The sequence below is a fragment of the Anser anser genome, assembly GCF_964211835.1.
Source record: "Anser anser genome assembly, chromosome: 2".
Taxonomy (NCBI): Eukaryota; Metazoa; Chordata; class Aves; order Anseriformes; family Anatidae; genus Anser; species Anser anser.
The window spans coordinates 141,672,118-141,694,125 of record NC_139721.1 but is presented as its reverse complement, the minus strand read 5'-3'; the positions used below and the strand labels follow the sequence as shown (position 1 = coordinate 141,694,125).

The following is a 22,008-nucleotide window of genomic DNA, read 5'->3' as shown; positions in this document are numbered from 1 at the left end:
CGGTGAAGTGTGAGAGACTAAAGTGCCTAATCTGGCTACCATACATGAATTATCCCCTCTACCCCAAGATTAATCTTGTGATATAGTTACAGCAGCATAATGAACTGCATAAAGAAACAATGTAAATGAAGCCTCAGAAAACTCTGCCCTCACAGCTAGGCTGCCACCCTCGGAGTTCACACTACACTGAGAAACTAACTCATAAATTCTGATGACAGTACTTACTTAATAACCAAAGTAACAATATTTTATATCTCCCAGAGGATTATCAAAGAGTTTATTTTCTAAATTTAGATGGGTCTACTTAACAGCTATAAATTGAAATGGCATTTGATGAAAAGGCTAAAATGAAATGCAGAAAGTCCTTTAGGCATTTAAACATAGTTTACATAAAATGTGTGTTGCGAAAGGCACCTAAAGATGAATAAATAGCTTACCTGTCACTTGAAGCTCAGTGGTACTGTTTAAAGAATTGAAAATATATTTCATAAAAAATTCTGGAGAGGGCAAACTTGCTTTCCCCATACAGACTCCTTGGAGAGCCAGAGTAATGATTAAAGCAGCCAGGCGTGGAAGAGAATTTTCATCAGCACCATCTCTGTCCATTATATCAGCATTTTTCTGCAGAGTACTCACATCAACACACTGAAATTAGGACAAAACAGCGTGAAGACAGCCCTGGTCACCTCCATTTAAATAATAAGAGTGACAGGAGAAGAAACCGGAGAGAACATTTTCACTAGCAGCCAGCGGGAAAAAAAAAAAAAAAAAAAAAAATTAAAGCTGCAGTTGACAGCAGGACAGCAAATAAGAAACAGAGAACAGTTTCAGGAGAATGGGGATAAAATAAAAAAAAGGCTTGAAAAAAAGTTTTGTTACGTGAGGGAGAAGAAGTATAGCCCATCATTCAGGTTGTTTTTCTTTAGCAGTATTTTCATGTTGTTTCTGCTATTCCTATGTCATCCTTAATTGCTTCCACAACTAACTCCAGAAAGTGGTGGGAAAGGGAGAAATTTTTGTTGAGGTGTAAGTCATTTACTCAAAAAATGTAATTTCAACTCTATATCAGACTTCAGAAAGAATTTTCTTAGTGATTTTCATTCCCTATTTATTAAATGAAATCAATAATTTGTTATGGGGCACTTATCTAGGGCAATATGGAAAGCCATTAGTCTGCAGATAAAAGGTGATTTCCCTGCTGCATGATCAAAGGGGTGCAGTAGACAGTCATATACAACACCTATGTGTGTGGGTGTGTGCAGGTCTGAAGTGAGGGAGCAGGCTACAGCTCTCTTATTTACCTGGAAATGTATCCCTGTTTTCCTCTATTTCTGCCTTTCTTGTTTACTTTCACTGCAAATGCTTTGGGTTTGAGAGAAACAACAAAAATGGAGTGAAAATTATAAAAGTTGATTTATCTTTTTCCATATAAATTAAATTGAAGAGTCAGCTAAATGAGCCAATACAGTGTTCACTTATTTTACATATACCCATCTGTCTATATATATGCCTTAAACACTGTGGAGAGGAGGCTAGCATTTTTCTCCTGTCCTTCCATTACACATTTTAATTTCCAGAACCTGAAATTTCATCTCTCATTTGAAATTTTCACCTTGGCAGGGTTGAGAGGTGGGCCTGTGTGAACCTCATGAGGTTCAACAAGGCCAAGTGCAAGGTCCTGCACCTGGGCTGGGGCAATCCCAATCACAAATACTGGCTGGATGGAGAATGGATTGAGAGCAGCCCCGAGGAGAAGGACCTGGGGGTGTTGGTTGATGAGAAGCTCAACATGAGCTGGCAACGTGCGCTTGCAGCCCAGAAAGCCAACTGTATCCTGGGGTGCATCAAAAGCAGCATGGCCACGTTTGGGCAAGGGACAGGATTTTGCCCCTCTGCTCTGCTCTTGTGAGACCCCACCTGGAGTGCTGCATTCAGCCCTGGGGTCCCCAGCATAAGGACATGGAGCTGTTAGAGCAGGTCCAGAGGAGGGCCATGAGGATGATCAGAGGGCTCGAGCACCTCTCCTATGAACACAGGATGAGGGAGCTGGGGTTGTTCGGCCTGGAGAAGAAAAAGCTCCGGTGAGACCTTACAGCAGCCTTCCAGTACCTAAAGGGAGCCTACAGGAAAGCTGGGGAGGGACTCTTTGTCATGGAGTGTAGGGATAGGACAGAGAGTAGTGGTTTTAAACTAAAAGAGGGGAGATTTAGATTAGATATAAAGAAGAAAATCTTCACTCAAGGGGTGGTGAGGCACTGGCACAGGCTGCCCAGAGAAGCTGTGGATGCCTCATCCCTGGAGGCCAGACTGGACGGGGCTTTGAGCAACCTGGTCTGGTGGGAGGTGTCCCTGCCCATGGCAGGGGTTGGAACTGAGTGATCTTTAAGGTCTCTTCCAACCCAAACCATGACTCTGTGATAAATAATATATTAGCTGTTATGACTGAGGATATTTTCTGTGAAGACAAAACCATATAAAGAGGCTCTAAAAATGCCTTTCTTCTGTCGCTGTCTTGCATCATTGGCCTTTCCCATTACACAAGTGTTGTGATTCTAAGCATTAGATAGCCTATAATGTTTTGAGTACCTTTCATTAAAACAAACAAACAAACAAACTCTTCCCCCTTCCCCCCCTTCCTCCCGCCCCCCCCCCCCCCTTCCCCTCATACCAGTGAGTGGTAAAGTCTCAGATACAGAAGAGACTTAATAATTGAATATACTGCCAGCACAAACAAATAGACCACACAGTAAAGCACTTCATGGATTGTTGTTCTATCTTGACATGCCAAATACCCACCAATGTCTCTTTACAGTTGCCCAGATACCATTGGATTTTTTTGGGAAATCAGCACGTTCACCAAGACTTAGAACCAAAAGTACGGGTCAATGAATAATTTATGATGGGAAACGATTACACAAAGAATACAGAAAAAGGGACCGGAGGCCTTCAACATCCTGCTGCACAGCTAGGACTCCTCACCATCTTCCGCTCACATAAGAAACTCCTACTACAGTATGACATATATTAAAATTCAAAAAAAAAAAAAAAAAAGTAAATTCAAAGTTTGCAATTTTAATTTCCAGATTTAACTATATATCATGAGCAGATCTAAGGGGCTTCTCACAGCAGGTCAACTTGTACTTTAAGAGTTATCTAATCGGGCAAAACCTTATTTTATTGCCCTTTACAAAGAAAACAGGTTTTTTTTTAGATTGTGAAATCATGAATATTATCTTATTATTTTATAGGTCCTCCTTGAGATAAGGAATAATAAATAGTGTTGAGAAAACTTGGTGCCTGTTTCCTGACTTTAAAAGGATGTTTTCATTTTAATATACTCAATAGACTACTTTAAAAATAAAATAAAATAAAAATAAAAATTAACATTTAAGCTTATCTGTATCAGTCTTTCTGTAAGGCATATTCATTCCTGCAGATAATTAGATGTGTGTCCCAACTAAAGGAGGCCATAAGATCTTTGGATAGATTCCTCATTCCACCTTACTGTGGATTGGCATGGAAGTAAAGGTTCTGGCAAGGATCTCATCACAGCAGACTGATTTATCATTTTTATTATACTGCAAGACCAGTTTTAGAACTGCTCTGGTTTATACCATTTAGGTACAATCATTGGTAACATACCTATGCTGGCAAATACAACAGGTAAGAAAGCATTTCTGTCCTTGAGGCCAAGTGCAAGATTTTGCAGCTATGCAGCTACACTCTTTATAGCTGCCTTAAGCGAAGCAATTGTTTCTAAATTATCTACTGGGAATGGTCCCTAACATGCTACTTCCCTAACCACTTCTCAGCAGAATCTGTGGAAGTGTTAGGTAGCACATGACAAAAGCAAGTCAAGAAGGCTAGCATTGAGCAACATGTACAACAAAAGACCAACATTTAGCCTGTGATCTCACACTGCTATTTACCAGTAGTCTGGAGAGCCATCATATAGACATGACATCTGAACTAGCTTACAGGCTTATCAGTAGCAAATATGAAGTTATTTTATATTTCTTTACCTGGGTTTCAGGAGTTTTAAAATGTAGCTTTACTGCAGCTAATGTCTCTTCTGTTTCATTCCGTGAAAAATAATAACAGTCTTCATCATGCCTTAAACTGAGCATACTCTGTAGGTAAAACTTATAATCCTTATTACTCAAGCTGACTTCTGAAGAACACACATCTTTGTGATGAAGAATGTAGTAGAGGAGAATAAGAGAAATTCTCTCAAATACTTCTTCACTGAGATGGTCTTCTAAGCCTCCACCAGCTATTAGTAACACAGCATCTGGTTCGAGGCACTGCAAAAAAAATTAAAATAAATGGAAATTCAATTCAAGTAACACATTGCCAGTCATCTGCAAATTTGATTAGTGAGGGTAATAGGAGAATTCATCTCTTAAATATAAGGGATCAAACCTAAGACTATGCAGATGCAGGCTGATGGATATACAGTAGGAGGGCATGTGTAAGTCATTGCAGTTCTATTGCTGCAAGATCATGCCTTGTGTCTTTTTCCAGAGCCCCTTCTATTTTTAAGAAACATTAAGCATCCAAGGGATTTAAGATTTACTACAAAACAGAAAGAATTTTGATCAAAACTTCACTGTGGAGAATTGAAAGTCTTCTACTGGCTTCAACAGATTTTACTCCTGGTTATAAATATATTAGATAAGGTCTACTGCTTAAGCATATTTTCACCTCTGCATGCTATATGCATTTCTGTTATGAGACGAAGACCATATCTGCACTGTAGTTAATTCAAGGTATGTGAACAGAAGTTACATCATATTCAGTGCGCTGTTAAGAGATTTAACTGATCTACAATCATATCTATATCTTTATTTTTTCTCAGTGAATCCTGATAATTGGAACAATTCAGTTCAGTGCAGAAAGTCATCTCAACATCATTTAGTCCTCTAAATGGATTTCAAGAAGGACTGAACTGATACACTCACTATGCAGGCTTTCTATCTGAGCAGTCATAGATTCAAAATATAAATATATGTATGTAAAACTCCATTGTTCTTGATGCAACAACATTTTTCCAGAAATTTTTGCCAGCTCAAACTAAAGTTAGTCTTTAAAACTAGGCCAGAAGACCAACAGGGCTCTAAATCAGGCTACAGGAAATGAGATAGTGAATTCCAGAATAAAGAGTCTTTCTTGAAGAGATCCTGTAACTATTGTCATTCATTCTGTAGCTAACTTATTTATTTATTTTTCCCAACTGGCTCTTTCCAACCATTTTATAGCCGTGCCAGCTAATCTCAACCACCGTGGCAGAGCAGACAGACTGTACGTTTGTGAGAAGACACTACAACATGTGAAGGTATCACAGAAGGACCATAATAACACTCAAATAAATTCATGAGTCCTAGACAGAACCCATTTTGTCAGACTAAATTGTTTATGGCTACAAGCATGATGTGTTCAGCAGTGTGGCTCACCTTGTATGTTAGTTCATTTTCCTACACAGAAGCAGAGTAGAATCAAACACACATTGTCGTATTCAGAAGCCAATGTTCCCTGGAGGAATTGAGAGAGCTGCCACATTTTAATAGAAATAATTCCAGCAAAAATTGTCACAAATAATCTAAAAAAAGAGAACTGTGGATGGTAATCTCCAAATTAAATATTTATACTCACAGGTAAAATAGATTAAAATATGTTCCACTGTGCCCTGCCTAAATTGTTTATCAAGATCTAGAAGTTGAACTTTTTCAAGTATATGTCTCTAAACATTAGTATTTGGGCTAGGAAAAAATAGCTATTCTGTCTTCTATCTGTAAAGACCTCAAGTTAGTTAACTAACCTTTTCAAATACCCAACAGTAGTAGAGTAAATATCCTGCATGTAGTGGAAAGATTTTCAAAGGTTTCTATAGCATTTCAAAACCCAGTAGGGATAAAGTTTAATAAAGCAAGGCTTTTGTTTGCTCTTGCAAGGGAGATAACTGAAAAGGAAATTGCTTATTAGAAGGAATCAGGTGCATTGTAAAAGATGCTGTTATTCCATAGTATATGGTCAGCCCATAAAAGGTAATTGTTAAGGAGATACCAGGAGAAAATAAATCGGTTCATCACATCTAATTTTGCTGTCAGAAATATTTTATAGGCATAACCCCCTCCTGCATGGTCTTGGTTTAGAAAAACTTATTTGCCGCAAAGAAAAAAAAAAAAAAGAGCCCAACTTTGAAACTGGGAACCATGAGCTGACTTTCTTTTTTTGAGACCAGAATTTATCAACAAAAAAAACAAAACAACAACAACAACAACAACAAACAAACAAACAAAAAAACCACCTTACAATTGCAGGAAATATATGCCCTTTGTGTGCTTAGGAGATAAAGGACTGTTACATGTTCAAGAGCTGTCAGCCCCTATCTAAAGAGTCTTGGGAGCCAATATGTAACGACAAGACAGAAAAGGGTCTAAAAAGTGTTAAACTTCATTAATTTTAGATATCCATTGGGGACATCACTAACAAGGAAAAAAATCTAAACCCAAAGTCATCTGGTATGACGAGGATCCTGGATTTAGAAGGGAAAGTATAGTCTGAAATCAATTAGTTATTCCCAACAAGCATGAGAAAGAAAATGCCAACGTGAGGTGGGGCATTCTGTTTCAAATTTTGGAGATCTTGAAAGACAGGACTTCTCACACAGCTTTTGCTATCTTGGCTTACCCAATGTTGTTAAATCATATTGGAAGACTTCAACACAACTCCATGTGGGTTGCATGTGACTAAAGATTCCGTCTCTCTCTCATGGTTTTTCTGTTGTGAACTGTGTTCATGTGGCACTGCAGGATGTGTGCAGTATTACTGATACATCCAACACAGAAGTACTGGAAATGGTGAAAGTCTTCATGTTTTTCCCACACCAATTTTCCAAGATGAAGCCTAAAGAGCATGGAAGTCCTAACCAAAGTAAGCCCCAGAAAAGTTTCACTTCGATTTCTTCCATTCAGGGACACAGTGGTTATGCTCTCCGCAAAAAGATCGCAAATAGAAGAAAATCTATGGCAATCCAAAGAAGCAATACAAAGAGGGAGAACAAGAAAACCTAGACCCCTGTTTTGTGAAGTTTAGAGACATCTATATCCATTACCACTTAATACTTTCTCAGATTTTGATCTGGGTCCATATTTATGTAAACTGAGGAAAAACTCCTGCATCATTTCTTTTATAACAAATACCCATAGGGAATAACTGACACCTACATTGTTTATGTATGAAATTTCACATTGGGGTTCATATAAAAAAGGAGAGCATTTGAAGGAAGAGACAATTAAGTGAGTAGTTGTCTTCTGCACAGGAGAAAAATATCTCCATTTCATCGGCTTGTCTGATTGCCAAGAACAGTATATTCTCAAAGCAATCACCATTATGAGCATCCTTGTAATTCTGATGTAAATAGACAGTCAGCTGTATGTAGGTCACTGAACCAAGCCAGAGCTAGAGTAATGTTCATCAAAGCCAAGACTGACCAAGCCCTTTGTACTTCCTTTCAGTTAAGTCGCTCACTTGTCACTGTCTCCCTCCTACCAGAACCTATGATCTTATTGCTTTTGTTCCTTTTCTTTTCAAATCAGGAATCCGTTCTGAAAATAGTCTCAATTCAACTAGACAGCCAAACGTTCTGTGAAACTGTACCTTGGACTATTTCCAGTTTCAATTTGGATTTTCAGATTCATTGTTCTGTCTTTGATTTCCCTTGACCTGAACTGCTTACCAAAACTTCCCCTGAATCTTCAACGTTTCAGTGAATTGGCAGATGAATCTGTGAGAATCCTGTCTGGGTTTTATTTTTATGAACTAAATCTACAACAACAACAGAAAGTGACAGAACTGGTGCCCAGTTTTTGCCTATGTCTTTCCACAGTGGAAATCTGTACCCCATATTCAAGCTCATGACTTTATAGTTAGATAAGAGTTAAAATAGAAAACCTTTGCTGGAAAATAAAGTCTTGAAAACTTTAAAGGAAAATTATTACTGTTATGTGACTGAACCATGGGCTTTTTAAGGCATACTTGTCGTGTCTGGAATATCTCTTCTTTACAAGATCAAACAATTAACATTAATAATTTACAATGAAACAATTAAAATGGGGACTATCAATTTTTGGCTGCAACAATGAGTCTTTTACATGTTTAGATTTTGTATTTAGGAGGGTTTCACTCTAATAAAGAATTTTAGAACTCACTGACGATCCTGTAAAGATATCCCTCATTAATTGAAGCACTAACCAGATTACAATCCTCTTGCATGCCATAAATCCGCTGTGGGCACTCAGCTCTCTCCAGTAACATTTTGATCAGTTCTCGTGAGTGGTTCATGTGGAGCTCAGTGTTGTCAGCTGAAAGAACGCGTAAAACTTCCATCAGATAGCCTCGGCTGGGAGCATAGCTGCCATCCTGCCCATGCTCTTTCCCAAGCTGTCCTTCAGCAATGAGCACGCTGAATATGAAAGCAGAACAAACCACCCCAAGAGCTGGATGCTTGGTCAGAGAACACATCTCCTCTTCCTGCAGTGCGTGATATGCACTGAATGTTGGACTGTTGTTTGCACTTCACAGCTTAAACTTGAAACCTGAGGAATCTGAATAGTAAAGGGGAAAAAAACCCCAACCCCTTAATTAGTGTGAATGCAATATGTTTGAAAGGATTTATTAATTGGTTGGCTAAGCTGATTTGCAGTGACAAGCTGTTTTTGAACAACAGGGAGCCTGTAAGGGCTTTGCAGCCCGGAACAGCAGGAAACTAAGACAACCATGGCCTTAAAATTTCTGTAGAATTACCAATAAGAGGTTGACTCAAACTGCCCTTCCCTCCTCATAAAAGTAAAGTGTGTGGTTTTCATTTCAGTGTTATGTTATTGCATTCACTAATAATCCTCTTCAGTAAGAACAGGAAAATACTGTAGCTTTCACTTTCATTCCGTTATGAAACAGGTTTTTAATAGCAAAATAGCTGTAAATAAAGATTACTAGTCTAATTCTGATACAACTGCATAGTAATTATATTACAAAGCAGCGATATAGAGCAGGTTTTATTTTCAAAACACTTTATCAACGTTATCAAACTCCAGCTATACAACACAAAACTAGAATGAACAGGATGTACTTAAAGGTTAGTGCTATTTTATGGTCAGAGGAAAGTTTCAAGACTGACGTCGTAATTTCATTCATAGAACTCAGTGAACAAACAAGAAAAACACATCAGAAGCAACAAGTTCAACTTTTGAAAACTCTAGATACAAAAGACACTTTGTACTGTAAATCTGTCTTGACACTATCTTTCCTAATATATCATTACCTTTGCTTTAATAACAATCTATCCCAATATGGAAGAAACATAAAAAGAGTTTCACTTCTGTTCTCCACAAAGACATTTTCACTCCCTTGATGCTGGTAGCAATATACATTTGCAGATGGTAATGCACATGTGTTAAACTGCCACACACACGATCAGCATCTTTTAAATACAATACGATACATGTGTGCTTTATTTTAAAGGAAACTCTACTAAATCAGTATTTAAAAAGAAAAAAAAAAAACCTGCTGAATTCAAACCGGCATTAACTCACTAACTAAATGTTAGTATATTTTAGACGCTAGGAAATCTTTTGATATATCTATATTTAGTTATAGTTATACGTTACTGTTAGCATTTATGAATACGTATCATTGTTATGGGGATACATTGATTTCTAAACATTATTTCCTTACCTTCTGAAGGGAAAAAGAATGCTTGTGTATCTAGCTTTGTGGCCTTTTGAATCCTCTGAAGTATTTAGCTGCTGGAAGTCCAATGTTTTTAAAATTCTTGATGGTGCTCTGGAAGCTGGAGAGGATTAGTTTATTGCTGCCTTGAAAAGTTTTCAGTTGCTATGGAGAGAGCTGCTCTTAAGGTAACAATGGAGGTGGATAGGAATTAGTACATGTTCTTCTTGGCAAGTTCTAAGCATCACATTATTAAATGTATTTCACATACTTTGGTAGTTATCAGTTTATGTAAACAGTCCCTGCTTTATTGTAGCAAACAAGATGTATAAAATATATTGAAGAATCTTTCACTACAATGAATAATACATGCAAGCACCCTAGCTGTTCTCTATTTTACCACATTATCGGAGCAATTTCATAATGCACCTGAATTTCTTCTTCAATCAGAACTTTCTGTCTTTTTGCAAATACCAGAACAGAATAGAAACTGAAATCTCTTCAAGCACCTCCATTAAGAAAATGCTAGTTTCTGGGGGGAAACACTTTCCATCGAGAACAGGCTCTTTCATCCCTACTCATTCTGTACCAAAACTGCACCAATTAAAAAAGGGTAACTCAGACTCTGGTGAAAAGAAAAAAACGCATATTCAGGTTTTCCTGAGGGATGCTGTTGCAAAGTTGACATATATGTCGCCATGCTGTTACAATGTCATTGCACTCGAAGTTAGTGAAAACTCATGACTGACAGATTTCCACAGCAACAAGTACAGCAGTCATATCATTCTCCCACCTTCCAAACCTTCAGCGTGGTAATGAAGAATTAGAATCAAATTTGTCTCTTCAAGTCCTGTGAAACAGTAAGCCTGCCTACCTTACTAGTAATAGAAATGCTGTAATTCTCTTTAAAGCCATGTTGACAAAATCTTGAGTTCTAAAATGCTGCTAATGTTTCTTCCAAGGTGGTCATCTGAAAGGGAACAGTCCTGTATTAGTAAAGCTGAGAGCTGGCAACGGACACTGCCAACAAAAATAAAAGAAACCAACTACAGCAGCTTGAGTGAAGTGCAAAATGTAAACAAATGTTCTCAAAAATACAAAGTACAAGTACATGGAACTATGCACAAACTCTTCTGTGATCAAAGCTGAGCATTTTAAGAATCACTATTAGTTACTCAAGTACATAAACCCCCAGACATCAGTATTAAAATACTTTTTATTTTACCTTCCCAAATTCCTTTCCTTTTTTTTTTTTAATATGAATGACTGAAAAGCAGAAACACATAAGACATATCTCCTCTAGCCTTTATGTAATTTGCTCTGTGAAACAAAGCTAACTACATCCACATTTGTTCCACTAATAAAAATAGTTCCTCAGATAATGAGGGAATAGCTTCCAGCATTTAATTCTCTGGATTGCTCAATCTTGAAACAAACATAGAATAGGTTTATTCGTATATAATTTGGTGGTTTGTATGTAATTACTAATTGAAACAAAGAATTTATTCTGTCCAATTAATGTGTATAAACAGGGGGTGAATTGCTTTAATTTGAGAGAAGCTGACATTTAAAAAACACACATTTGATGATTTATAACTATTGAAAGCTGCTGAGAGAAGATTTACATAATAACACTGGCAATACCTTACACATTAACATTTATATTACAGAGTGATGGTAAAAGGAAATGTTCATTATTACATATCATATCCATTAAAAAACAACAAATAACAATTGGTAGAGGGTACTATGACTGATTTCAAAGGAGAATTCACTTCCCTTTTTAAGGCTAAGTGTTGCAAATCTTTGTCTCTGGCTTGTAAATGAGTTCTTCAGAGGTGGTAAAGTTACTGATGGGGACCCAAGCTTCCACCTCTGCTTTTACCCCTTGACAAGGCATTGCCTCTGCTTTCTGTCATAAGCTGTCATCAAAAAATTTTTCTGTCAGCACAACACTTGGAGGACTACTTTTAAAGTAATTTCTAAAACCAATTGCTAACTCCTCTTTTGAAACCTTTCTGTAATAGCATTGTTCCCCTACAACCCACCCATGCTGACACCATTCACCTGATAAAAGGGGATATTGATAACAACAGAACCATGTAGATGCCTATTATAAGATTGCTGAGATAGAGAGATTCAATGATACAGTTTAATGACTCAAAACCTCACAAAGCACCTCTCATTAACATCATTCTCTCATCTGTTATAACAGTCTCTGCCATTTTGGCTTAAAAGTGATTGCATGTCTTTTGGTGATTTCTAATGGGGGGGAGGGTGAGAAAGTCTGCACAACGCTCATAATCCAATAAGACTCTGCTTGTTGTAGAATGATAATGTGTATGGAAGAAAAAGCCCTCAGGTACTGCAGAACTGGGGTAACTCAAATCCACATAGCCTGCCATTCTAACACGACAACAGATTATATATCAGAACCAGAGGTACGGTAAACTTCCTGATTAAATAAGCAAATGAAATGTGTTTATTTGTTTTGTTTTGTTTTGTGTTTAAATCTATTCTACACTTAGTTAACAACCTTTGCATGCTCAAGCAAGGACACGAGGTCAAGAATTTTCAGAGATAAACCACTATTTTAAATCAATTTGAACATATACCATGGAGGCATACTTGCAAGAGTAACTGATTGCTGACAGACACTGCTGAGTGTTGGAGGAAAGTGAGTAACAGAAAAGAGTGAAAAAAAATAGGAACTTCTCAGAATTTGTATTTTATTTCATGTTTGGTATCATGATCTCAGACAACTCTAGAACAAATCATCTTCACATACAAATGCAATCTTTTATGACTTTTAGTGAGTAGGAGTGAAGGCAATGTCCCCATAGCATACCAGACACAGAACATAAGTACATGCAGCAAGCTGTCTTTGGTTACAGGATTTTTATTTACTTGATTTTCACTTTAAGTGAGCCAACACGACTTACCGCACCTTGCCTTGTTGTTTCTCCCACCTACGCACCTGCTGCGAGAACAAAAGCAAGTTGCCCATTCACAAATGCCATGAATAACTGCACTCTGCAATTTATTGGTTTTCAAAGGATCAGTGAATAAATTATGTGGGAATAGGAAAACTCTTTAGAGGACTCACTCAGAGATGACAAGGACATTCCTATGAGTTCTATCAACCAGGCAAACCACTTAATTTTATTTTTTTATTTTTTTTGTACAACAGAATGGGAGACAATGCAAACATCATTTTTGCAAGACCCCTGCTGAACTTCACAGCTTACTGAGAAATGCAGCCGTATAACTCTTATTCTTTAACTACTGTATAACTTGTTTTGATGGACTAAGCAAATGTATTTTTTGCCCTTTTACTAATCACAGAAATTTTGGCAAATAGAAGAGAATCCTGTAGTACTGAAAATTTCCTCCATGTTATTAATGTGAAGTGTGCACATTACTGTAATTACAGCCATAGGCAGCATATTGACATACGAAAAGACTATATTTTGCATGTAATTTATGTAGAATTTCTTTATATAAAATATCCTTGCCAAAGAATTAATGCCTCAGTGCTGTAATAAAAAATGTCAGTACTTTAAAATTACTACAGTCTATTCAGCTTCATTGGCCTCACATGCTAATCCTCACAATATCACATATATTGAGCATCAATGAATTAAAATAAATGAATGCTCTTGAAATGAACAGAGCTAGACGTTAATATAGTTTTATATATTAATATATGTCTCTGGAACAAGCCTTGTATTGCTTCAGGATTGCAAAATTCACCTGTTACAGACAGTTTCCTGAGCAAGAATTGCGAATCTATTTATACTAGAAGAAGGGAACTCATGGATTATTTCTATTATAGGTAAGTGAAGCTTCACGTTTTGAGAAAAATACCTTCCAAATTATTTTTTTCACATACTGAAGAATTAATCTGTGACGTTTATTGATTTAAGATGTTCCTGTCCTGGTATGAAAGCTTTTATATGGCTTAACAAAATATTCATTTATATGGAAAATGCAATCTAAATGCCCTCATCTTACAAGGAACTTCTCCCTCATACAACTTTTCCATTGATGATTTTCTGGTCAGGAAAAAAAAAAAAAAAAAAGAAAAAGAAAAGGCTACAGGAACTTGGTCCACGGAGATAAGAGTATCTGGGATGATGACCCAAATTTTTTCTGAGTTTGGAAGCCTTCCCTACATTGCTAAGGTTATGACTGTTCAATGAATTCCTCTAACAATGTTCCACCATTGCTCACAACCTTATGAATTTCTGCCTTCTCTATAAATTTTGCCCTCGGCTGTTTTATACTTTTTCAGTGCTGAGAGAAATATTGAATGGCATTGGATCAAAAAGACCCTCCTGAAAACCTGTTTTCCTAACTCACCATTCACTATTTGTTTAACTGAGTCAATATTGCTTTATGGGATCCCACAAAGTAATTTTTAATTGCAGAATCATTCAGGAATCAGGTGAAAGCCTTATGGAAGCCTTGGCTTCTGCCTTGTTAACTCTTTCATTCAAATTTATAATCCTATAAGGGAATTATCACAGTTTGTTTTTCCAGATTTTTTTACCCATAAAATCATCTTGACTAATATTAACTATTTTACCATCTTTAAACTCCTTACTGACTGCATTCTACAGTGTCCTTCCCTGCTGTTGGCTGGGATTGATGTCTGGTGAAATGGCTTACAGTTACCCACTCATCCTGTTTACTCCTTTTAAAATATTGAAAACATTTAAGATTTTCTTCCATTCTTTGAAATTTCCCCATGCTTCTGGACATGTTACCATATTTGTTAAAAGTCAACATTAATGGTTCATAGTGCTTTATGACCAGTGCTGCTGGTTAAGAGTATGCTATCCTGTCTGGCAGATGCAGAAATATTTAACTGAAATAATTGTTTGGTTATGATAGAGTAGAAAGTACCTTCATATCAGTATAAGGCACTACTCTATTTCTTTTGAAAGGTAGAATATCAATATACTTATATGTACTTTACATACACTTTTAAACAGGCTTATCTAAACCTTACACCTGGCTAGAATTTACTTTGGCTTTGATATACCTCTTCATACTTACTACTGATTACTTTGATTTCATACTGATTACTTTGGTTTTGATATAGTATTAAACCTTTCTTTGTCCTTAACCTTAGCATTTGATAGGCTTTTTTTTCTTCTTTCATATTTGTGCTCTTCTTTTTTCTCTTTTTATCATAAATGATGACTGTGTTTATTTACTTGTTTTCATTGTCATCAACCATTCTTTTTTCCATCTTATTTTATACATTATTTGATGGCATTATATTTATACTGTTCTGTACAGAAGTACAACTGGAAGAGGAGAAGACACAGTACAAATTACCTTACAGTATTCAAAAAATGATAAAGCAAAATATGTGATTGTTTTTTGAAATTTTTTGTTACGATTTTGATTGCATTCTCCCATACAAAATACTTTTTAAGACAAATTTGCCTTTTTTAATGATTGCAGAATTTTTGCTATTTCTGTTTAATACAGCCTTCTTAGTTATCAATAATCACTCTCATTTTATTTTTAAAAAACTCATCTAGTTTTGCTCGGTGTTGTTTCCAGCATCACAGAAAGCACCTTTTTTAAGTACTGCATGCACACACACACACAGAACCACATGAGTCTGGAAAATCATAAATGCAAAGTGTAATCTCACTTTTCACAATTTAGCTGAGCTTAAGATGTGTATTTATTAACCATCAGATACAGTTACTTAAAATTAACAACATACAATCTGCAGCACAGTGTAAAGTTCAAAGTAGCCTAGTAGAACGAGTCAGTGCCTGGCAGTTGCTAGCTGGAAAAAGAAAGCGTGTGGATTAGTATGCAGAGCATTAGCGCATTGAGGTTAAATTTTTAATTAACTCCTTATAAAGAGGTCTGGTTTTCTTTTTACCTAGAGTTTTCTTTTTTTTTTCTTTATTTTTTTTTTCCAGAAATCCTCACAAGAACTGAAGAGGAAGCTGATGCAAATTTATTTAACATCAAGAAAACTAAGGTTCCTTTTAAACCAGTGGCAAGGTTTACAAAGGGAGGTGGGAGTTCTGGGTTTAAGAACCCACACTCTGCATGTACCTTCAGACGAAAGTCTAGAGAATGGATGCATCCAATGTTCTGGATTTCCTCCCTGTCTTCTGAGTGATGAATCTCCTTGCATCGTTTCTCTTCATCCTTTCGAGTGACATGGAACTGTCCTACTAGAAAATCTTATATATTAAAGGGAATAAGCATAGACAAAGAGATTGACTGTCTGCAAGCTGCGATAACTGGCTATGTATTAGTTTGCTCTCTTACTGCAGAAAAAAATATGAGATACACCCTCCAAAGACTGTCTTTATTGACACTGTGAGAGAGGGAATTATATGCACACAAGAGAGAAAAAAAAATACTCCATGATCCCTCTTGGCATGTTCCTTTATATTATCTTTTCTTTAACACATCCATAAAGCTGAATCAAATCTTTCAGAATGAAAATATGTAGGTGTATGTCAATTAACCATTTTTTTAAAAAACATCAAACTTTACAGTAAAGCTGCCACCCTTACCATGCTTGCTACTCTTTTGTCTTTGATCTGAATGTTTTCCAAAAAAAGCTAATATGCTGTTCAGGAGCCTTTGTATTATATGCATAAAGCCCATTAACTCTTTCATCTTTTTGTAAAAATTAAAAAATAATAATAATAAAAAACTACATTTTTTACATATATATATATGAGTATAGTCTCAATTATTTACCTTTTTTCCTTATTGTATTTTCCTAATTCTGTTTCCATTTTTTCCTCATTTAAAGGGGGGGGGGGGGGGTTGTTTCTTTTCTCAGTGTGATTTCCCACATTGAAAAAGGAAGTGATGCTTAAGCAGTAAAGATCTATGCGTGTAAGCAGGATTAGCCTTATTTAAATTTGGTGTATGTAGAAGTCTGTATCTGGGCTAGTCATTGGAAGAAACAGATCTAAGACAAATTTTATCTGGCCTATTCTGAAAGTCTACTTTTGGGAGAGAGGAACTGCACTCTGGAGTCAGAGATTGTATTTATATATTTTTATATAAATTATATATAATTTATTATATATTCATATACATAACTTCCTTCAAAGTTAACAGAGCCTGTAGGATTGTCTCTGTTCTAGACATCTGTACCATGAAACTACATTTTGCCAGCTGAACCCCTCCATGCCTCTTTATGAATTCCCTCTCTTCTTCCACTACAGTAAGTCTTGAACAATTTTGCCCATTTCAAATATATTTGACAGAGTAGTAGAATGCTCAAAGATATTTCATTTCTGCAAGTTTTGTGCAAAACCAAGGGCTAGACAGAACATTTTACTAAAGTCTGCATATCTGAAAGCTGCAAACTCAGCTATAAACATGAAAGAAATGTAAGAACAGTGTTATGAATGCCAGAAACCAGCTTATTCAAACCAAAGAATCCAAAGAAAAGATGCCATTTGGCAAAATCAATATTCATTAGATTTGGTACTTGATTAATTTTTAATGGATTTCTGATCATTTTTATACTTATGAGAAATACTTCCTTTAAATTAGTGAATTCTAATGGGATATTGCCTACTGGAATACTGGAATAAAACCTACTGGAATAAAACAATCTTGGAACTGTGGAACTAGCAATTATATTAAAGATGATAAAAGTAGACATACAGTAATCGCTACTTGACATGCCATTTTACCACTGCTGCCCTCTGCTGTATAGAACAATTTCCAAATGCTTGTATTTCCTACAAAGCTGGTGACTGATTAGTTTTAGAGGCAGATATTCAAACATATATGACAAGATTGCTTTTGTTCATTCCTTTAACATTCAATGAAAGTTCAGGCAACCGAAGAATGTGAATTTTAAGTATGATTTAAAATTATTACCAAAGTCAATATTAGTTTTGTTATGTAGAAGAAATATATTCTCACATTTGTTTTGTAAAGAAGAATGACTTACCTCATGAGGTAATGTACCTTTGGAAGGACACCCTCAAATGGGTACACATCAAACTACCTTTGTATTTAGCAATGAAAGCCATAGACACCTACATGATGCTTGTCACATATTTTTAACAGAAACAAAAAACTATAAAGTGTTTTGGTTTTCCAGCATGAAGCTTAGCTTAGCCTCATCAGTAAGTTAGCCACAATCACAAATATGAGACAGTTTTTGAGCAAATTATCTTTCTACCCTTTGATTTTCAGAAGGATTTATGGTTTTGTTGAAAACCCTGCTAAAGCCCATGACATTAGTTAATTTTATTCTGCTTAATAAATGACTTTTTGGCTGGATTGAGAATCAAAATGTGAGGTGAACCTTGTGAAGAGAAGGATGGGAAGTGAAATGAAAGAAATAACCAAAAAGACACCTAGAAATAGAACCATAAAGGCTAAGAAATGCCCCACTGGCTCTGAGGAAAAGTTTTATCTGTTTCACTATTCTGTATCAACAGTAGACGATGTTATTAGTGCATGCAAGCCTAGCACCGTGGTCTGTTCCCTTTAAATCCCCTTTTAACCACAATCTCCTACTAGTTTCAGTTAGTATATTATAAAATTGGAACAGTAACAGTTGTGTATCCATTTTATCCACAACCTTCATAGGTTTTTAGCCACCACCAATACCCCTCATCAGTTTTTTCCAGGCTAGAATTATGTATTTTTCTTTCAGTTTCTTAAGACACTTGCTCTATCCCTTAATCTTTGTACCTATTTTAAGCCCATGTACTTCCAAGATGTGGAGACCAACCACAACTTCAGAAAATACTCAAGATGAGGGTAGTACCCCAGTCTTGCACAGCTGAATCAGAATGTTCTTGAGTAGATTTTAGCAGAACTAGCAGAACCCTTTCTTTTCCTTATGTATTTCTTAGTGACTACTGGTAGCTGGCATTTGATTTAGTTAGCTCCTGACATCATTATATTGTTTTGTAGGTCATCTTAACTTTGGTAGTGATGCATAAAGGCAGTAGTCTGCAACAGTTTTTGCCATTCTCACATACATTCTTCAAGGTACTTGCTTCTAAAAACGAACACAAGGAAAATGTGTTTTGAGGTTGGGGTGGTAAATGAATATAGTATGACTTACACTGAAACTTATTACTAGAGAAGCTGAGGGCAGGAAAAAACATACCTTTATTTCCAAGAGTGGAGTCCTACAGCCAGTTCATTGCAATAGAAGCTAAAGGGAGCTGCCTCTTGCTGCTGACATGACAGTAACGTATAAATATTGCTACATCTGTTGACTAGTTAAACATTTTAAAGGAATTAAATGATGAATTCCTACCAAATCTCACCAACTACAAATAAATGATGCTTGGATTCACCACAGTTTTATATGAATAATGCATCCTGTATTCCTGCAGAAAATCTTGTTTCTTAGCATTTTGTTAGTGTCTTAGGACACATTATCTGCAAGCTACTATCAGTTCCACATAGCTCTCAGTTAGCTTGGAAATATTAGAATTGTTATTGCCTCCTGTTGAGTGTACCTGTGGAAAATTACCGAAATTCTTTTGTAAAAATAATTATGTATAATCCAGATATTTTTACAGGACTTCTTGATTTTTAAAAAATAAAATATGATCTTAGACGGAGTGAGAACATATTCATTTCTAAGGGGTAATGTTGACAACTATCAGGTTTTACTTGACAGTGCTCTTTCCAAATTTCCTAAGGAACTGATGCTTGTTTCTTAGGATTTCTAGACTTCTCTCTTTCTTCCCTCACAAAAGAACTGAAGTACTTAATCCTTCCTCCTTCCCGAACTTCCAATTTTTCCACATGCTCCATATTAATATCTAACCTCCTAAATGCAGTCCTTGGTGCACTTAAGAAAAAGTCATGTCCCTAGATTGAAACTATTACATTAATTTGCTTACTTTCAAGCTGTTTACAGAGAAGTAATTTTCCTTGTAAGCTGTTGTCTACCAGGTTTCAGCTAGCTCTATATAAACACAGGATACAGTCTGCTTTTGTTTCTTCTGGCTTTTTTGCATTGTCTTGCATTTTTGACATGCAAGTCACTCAGAAACACCAATAGTCTAAAAGGAAAAGGAATTAAAACAGTGTATGTGTTGACTCATAGGAAACATGAGTACATTGTCTTAAATTGTAGTGACTGCTTCCAGTTGTCATTAGCATACCAATAATAACATAGGAATAATTTAGTGACACTTCTTATATATAAGACATAGCACATCATGCTGACCTAGGGTTGAGGAAAGCTTCACAGATAAGGGAGTCACTACCCAGTGGAGCTGAGAGATGTTACTCATTGCCTCAAGAGCACATTAAAACCTCTTTAGGTATGACTAGTCTTATACTCTTCATGATCTTTGAGTTTGTACCTGAGCAGGAATGGCTGAAGCTAGTACATAGACACATCCTACCTTAGCCATCCTGGCCGATTCCATTGGCTAGTGGTGTGCTAGGGTAATATATCCAATATATTACTTATACTATTAAAATAGTTCAGGAAAGAGCTTCTCTGGAGTGATACAATGTGAGAGAAGACTAGCCAAATATATTAACCTCCTTCATTGACTTATATTTTCTTACTTATCGGCATAAATCTCAGTCGCTATTTACTAGATAGGGGGTAGTTGAACTGCCAGGCACCAAGACATTCAATTCACAGACACAGGCCAGGCTGAGAGCCTTTGAAGCAGTGCATAAGATGGCACATGCCCTACCATGGGGATTTGCAGAAGTGTGACAGTAAATATAGTTCTACATGCTAGAACAGGTGGAAATGCTAGCAGTAGGTAAAGCCCAGCTGCTTGAGGATGCTAAATTTGAGTGTATACATCAACAAAGCCAATGTTTGCTCTGTTAGCCTGCCTAAAACATAATCTTTGCCTCTGTGAAGACACTGGCTGATAGTTTCCTTACCAGTATTCATGTTCTCCATATAAAATACAATATTCTATTGTTTGATAGGGATGCACTGGAGTCATCACTGATGCAATTTTTAAGGTTCATCAAAAAATGGCCATTCATGCTTTTAATTCTGATGGTCCCCTTACAGTGGCTATAAACTTAAAAAATATGTAATAGCATACAGCAGCTCAAAGTCAAATCCTGGCCTCACCCACAGGCAGGAAACTGGAGAGAACAGTGGCAAACCTGGGCATTTTTCCCATTATATTTTCTTTAAACGTTCATATGAAGCATTTCTGAAATTCAATTCCTAGCCTTGGCTATAACTCAAATTGAGAATTTATCCAGGATAATATAACCCAGGACTAAGAATCTTAAACAGAATGTAAAACATCTTCATAAGTAGTTAGTTTAATAAAGAATCCATTCAATTTTGTAAGAATGGAGTTTTTAAATGACGTTTCACAGAGGGCCATACAAAACATTAAGGATGACAACAGCATAATCAAAATTTATCATCAAGACAAAGAATTCATTTAGAGTTTGATTACATACTATTGTACAAAAATGGAAGACAGCTGCAACACTATCACTAAAAACTACCAAGCTTTCATTTTTAATTTGCTAATTGAGCAAATGAATATTCATGATCTCAAACTTGTAGCAGTTCTGCAGTTCATTTCTCAGCGACATGGTTTGCAACACTACCATAAAAATCCAGACTAGCAGAAAATCTCAAAGAAAACTAGCAGACTGTTTAAATTTCCCTTCTCCACACATTGCCTCATACTCCCTATGCAATATAACACTATACTGATGACCCTACTCAGACTTAAATTCATGTCCTTTTTAACAGGGAATGCTACTGACCACAAAATAAATTTATCCTTTAGAGCTCTGGATTAATTTTATCTTTTTCTGATTCCCCACAGCCAGGATAACTGACTTTGTATTTTTTTTTGCTTGAGAGGATGGCACTTGGAGTTGCCCACTATTTTTCTACTACAAGCAGAAAACAAAAACAGTAAAATTACTGAACGTAGCAAAGCTGCAATGATAATTCTGTCTAATGATTGCTTTAGATTGGAAATAATTCTAGATTACATTCTTAATGGATTCAAAACAAAGCATTGGATTAAGGTTTACTATCAAAACCACTTCTAAGAAAAAAAATGTGCAACAAAAAATGAGTGCTTTGAACTGTGTAATTTGAAAAGATTTTTTTTTGTCTGTAAGTTACTCAACTGTCAAATATAATGTTATAGGTATTTATTACCATAGCTTTTTAACCACAAGTTTGTTTTGTTTAATAAAATGTTGTGGGACATGCCAAAAAGACAAAATTACCAAAATCTCTGCTGAATTTGTAAGACTGTGATGAATTTCACT

At 36.1% G+C, this 22,008-nt stretch overlaps 1 protein-coding gene and 1 long non-coding RNA gene across 3 annotated transcripts in view; one reads left to right on the top strand and one right to left on the bottom strand.

Moving 5' to 3' along the window:
- The window catches only part of SLC39A12 (solute carrier family 39 member 12), a 36,804-nt gene extending 25,374 nt beyond the window's left edge, over nt 1-11,430 (bottom strand). Inside the window, exons 1-6 of one of the 2 annotated variants that reach the window (XM_083823603.1) lie at nt 11,374-11,430; nt 10,523-10,699; nt 9,736-9,906; nt 8,254-8,606; nt 4,023-4,304; nt 438-645 (exon numbers count right to left, since the gene is read on the bottom strand). In XM_083823603.1, coding sequence (XP_083679729.1) covers nt 438-645; nt 4,023-4,304; nt 8,254-8,523 — 760 coding nt within the window. In that variant the 5' untranslated portion in view covers nt 8,524-8,606; nt 9,736-9,906; nt 10,523-10,699; nt 11,374-11,430. Of the gene's footprint in view, nt 1-437; nt 646-4,022; nt 4,305-8,253; nt 8,607-9,735; nt 10,987-11,373 lie in introns of those variants that run through there. The other variant, XM_083823602.1, reaches the window with a different exon arrangement.
- A 179-nt stretch (nt 11,431-11,609) lies between these two features.
- LOC310893979 lies at nt 11,610-16,427 on the top strand. Its single transcript, XR_014579450.1, has 3 exons — nt 11,610-12,170; nt 13,492-13,564; nt 15,681-16,427. It is a non-coding gene; the product is annotated as an uncharacterized lncRNA (long non-coding RNA).
- Nucleotides 16,428-22,008: the final 5,581 nt, after the last annotated feature.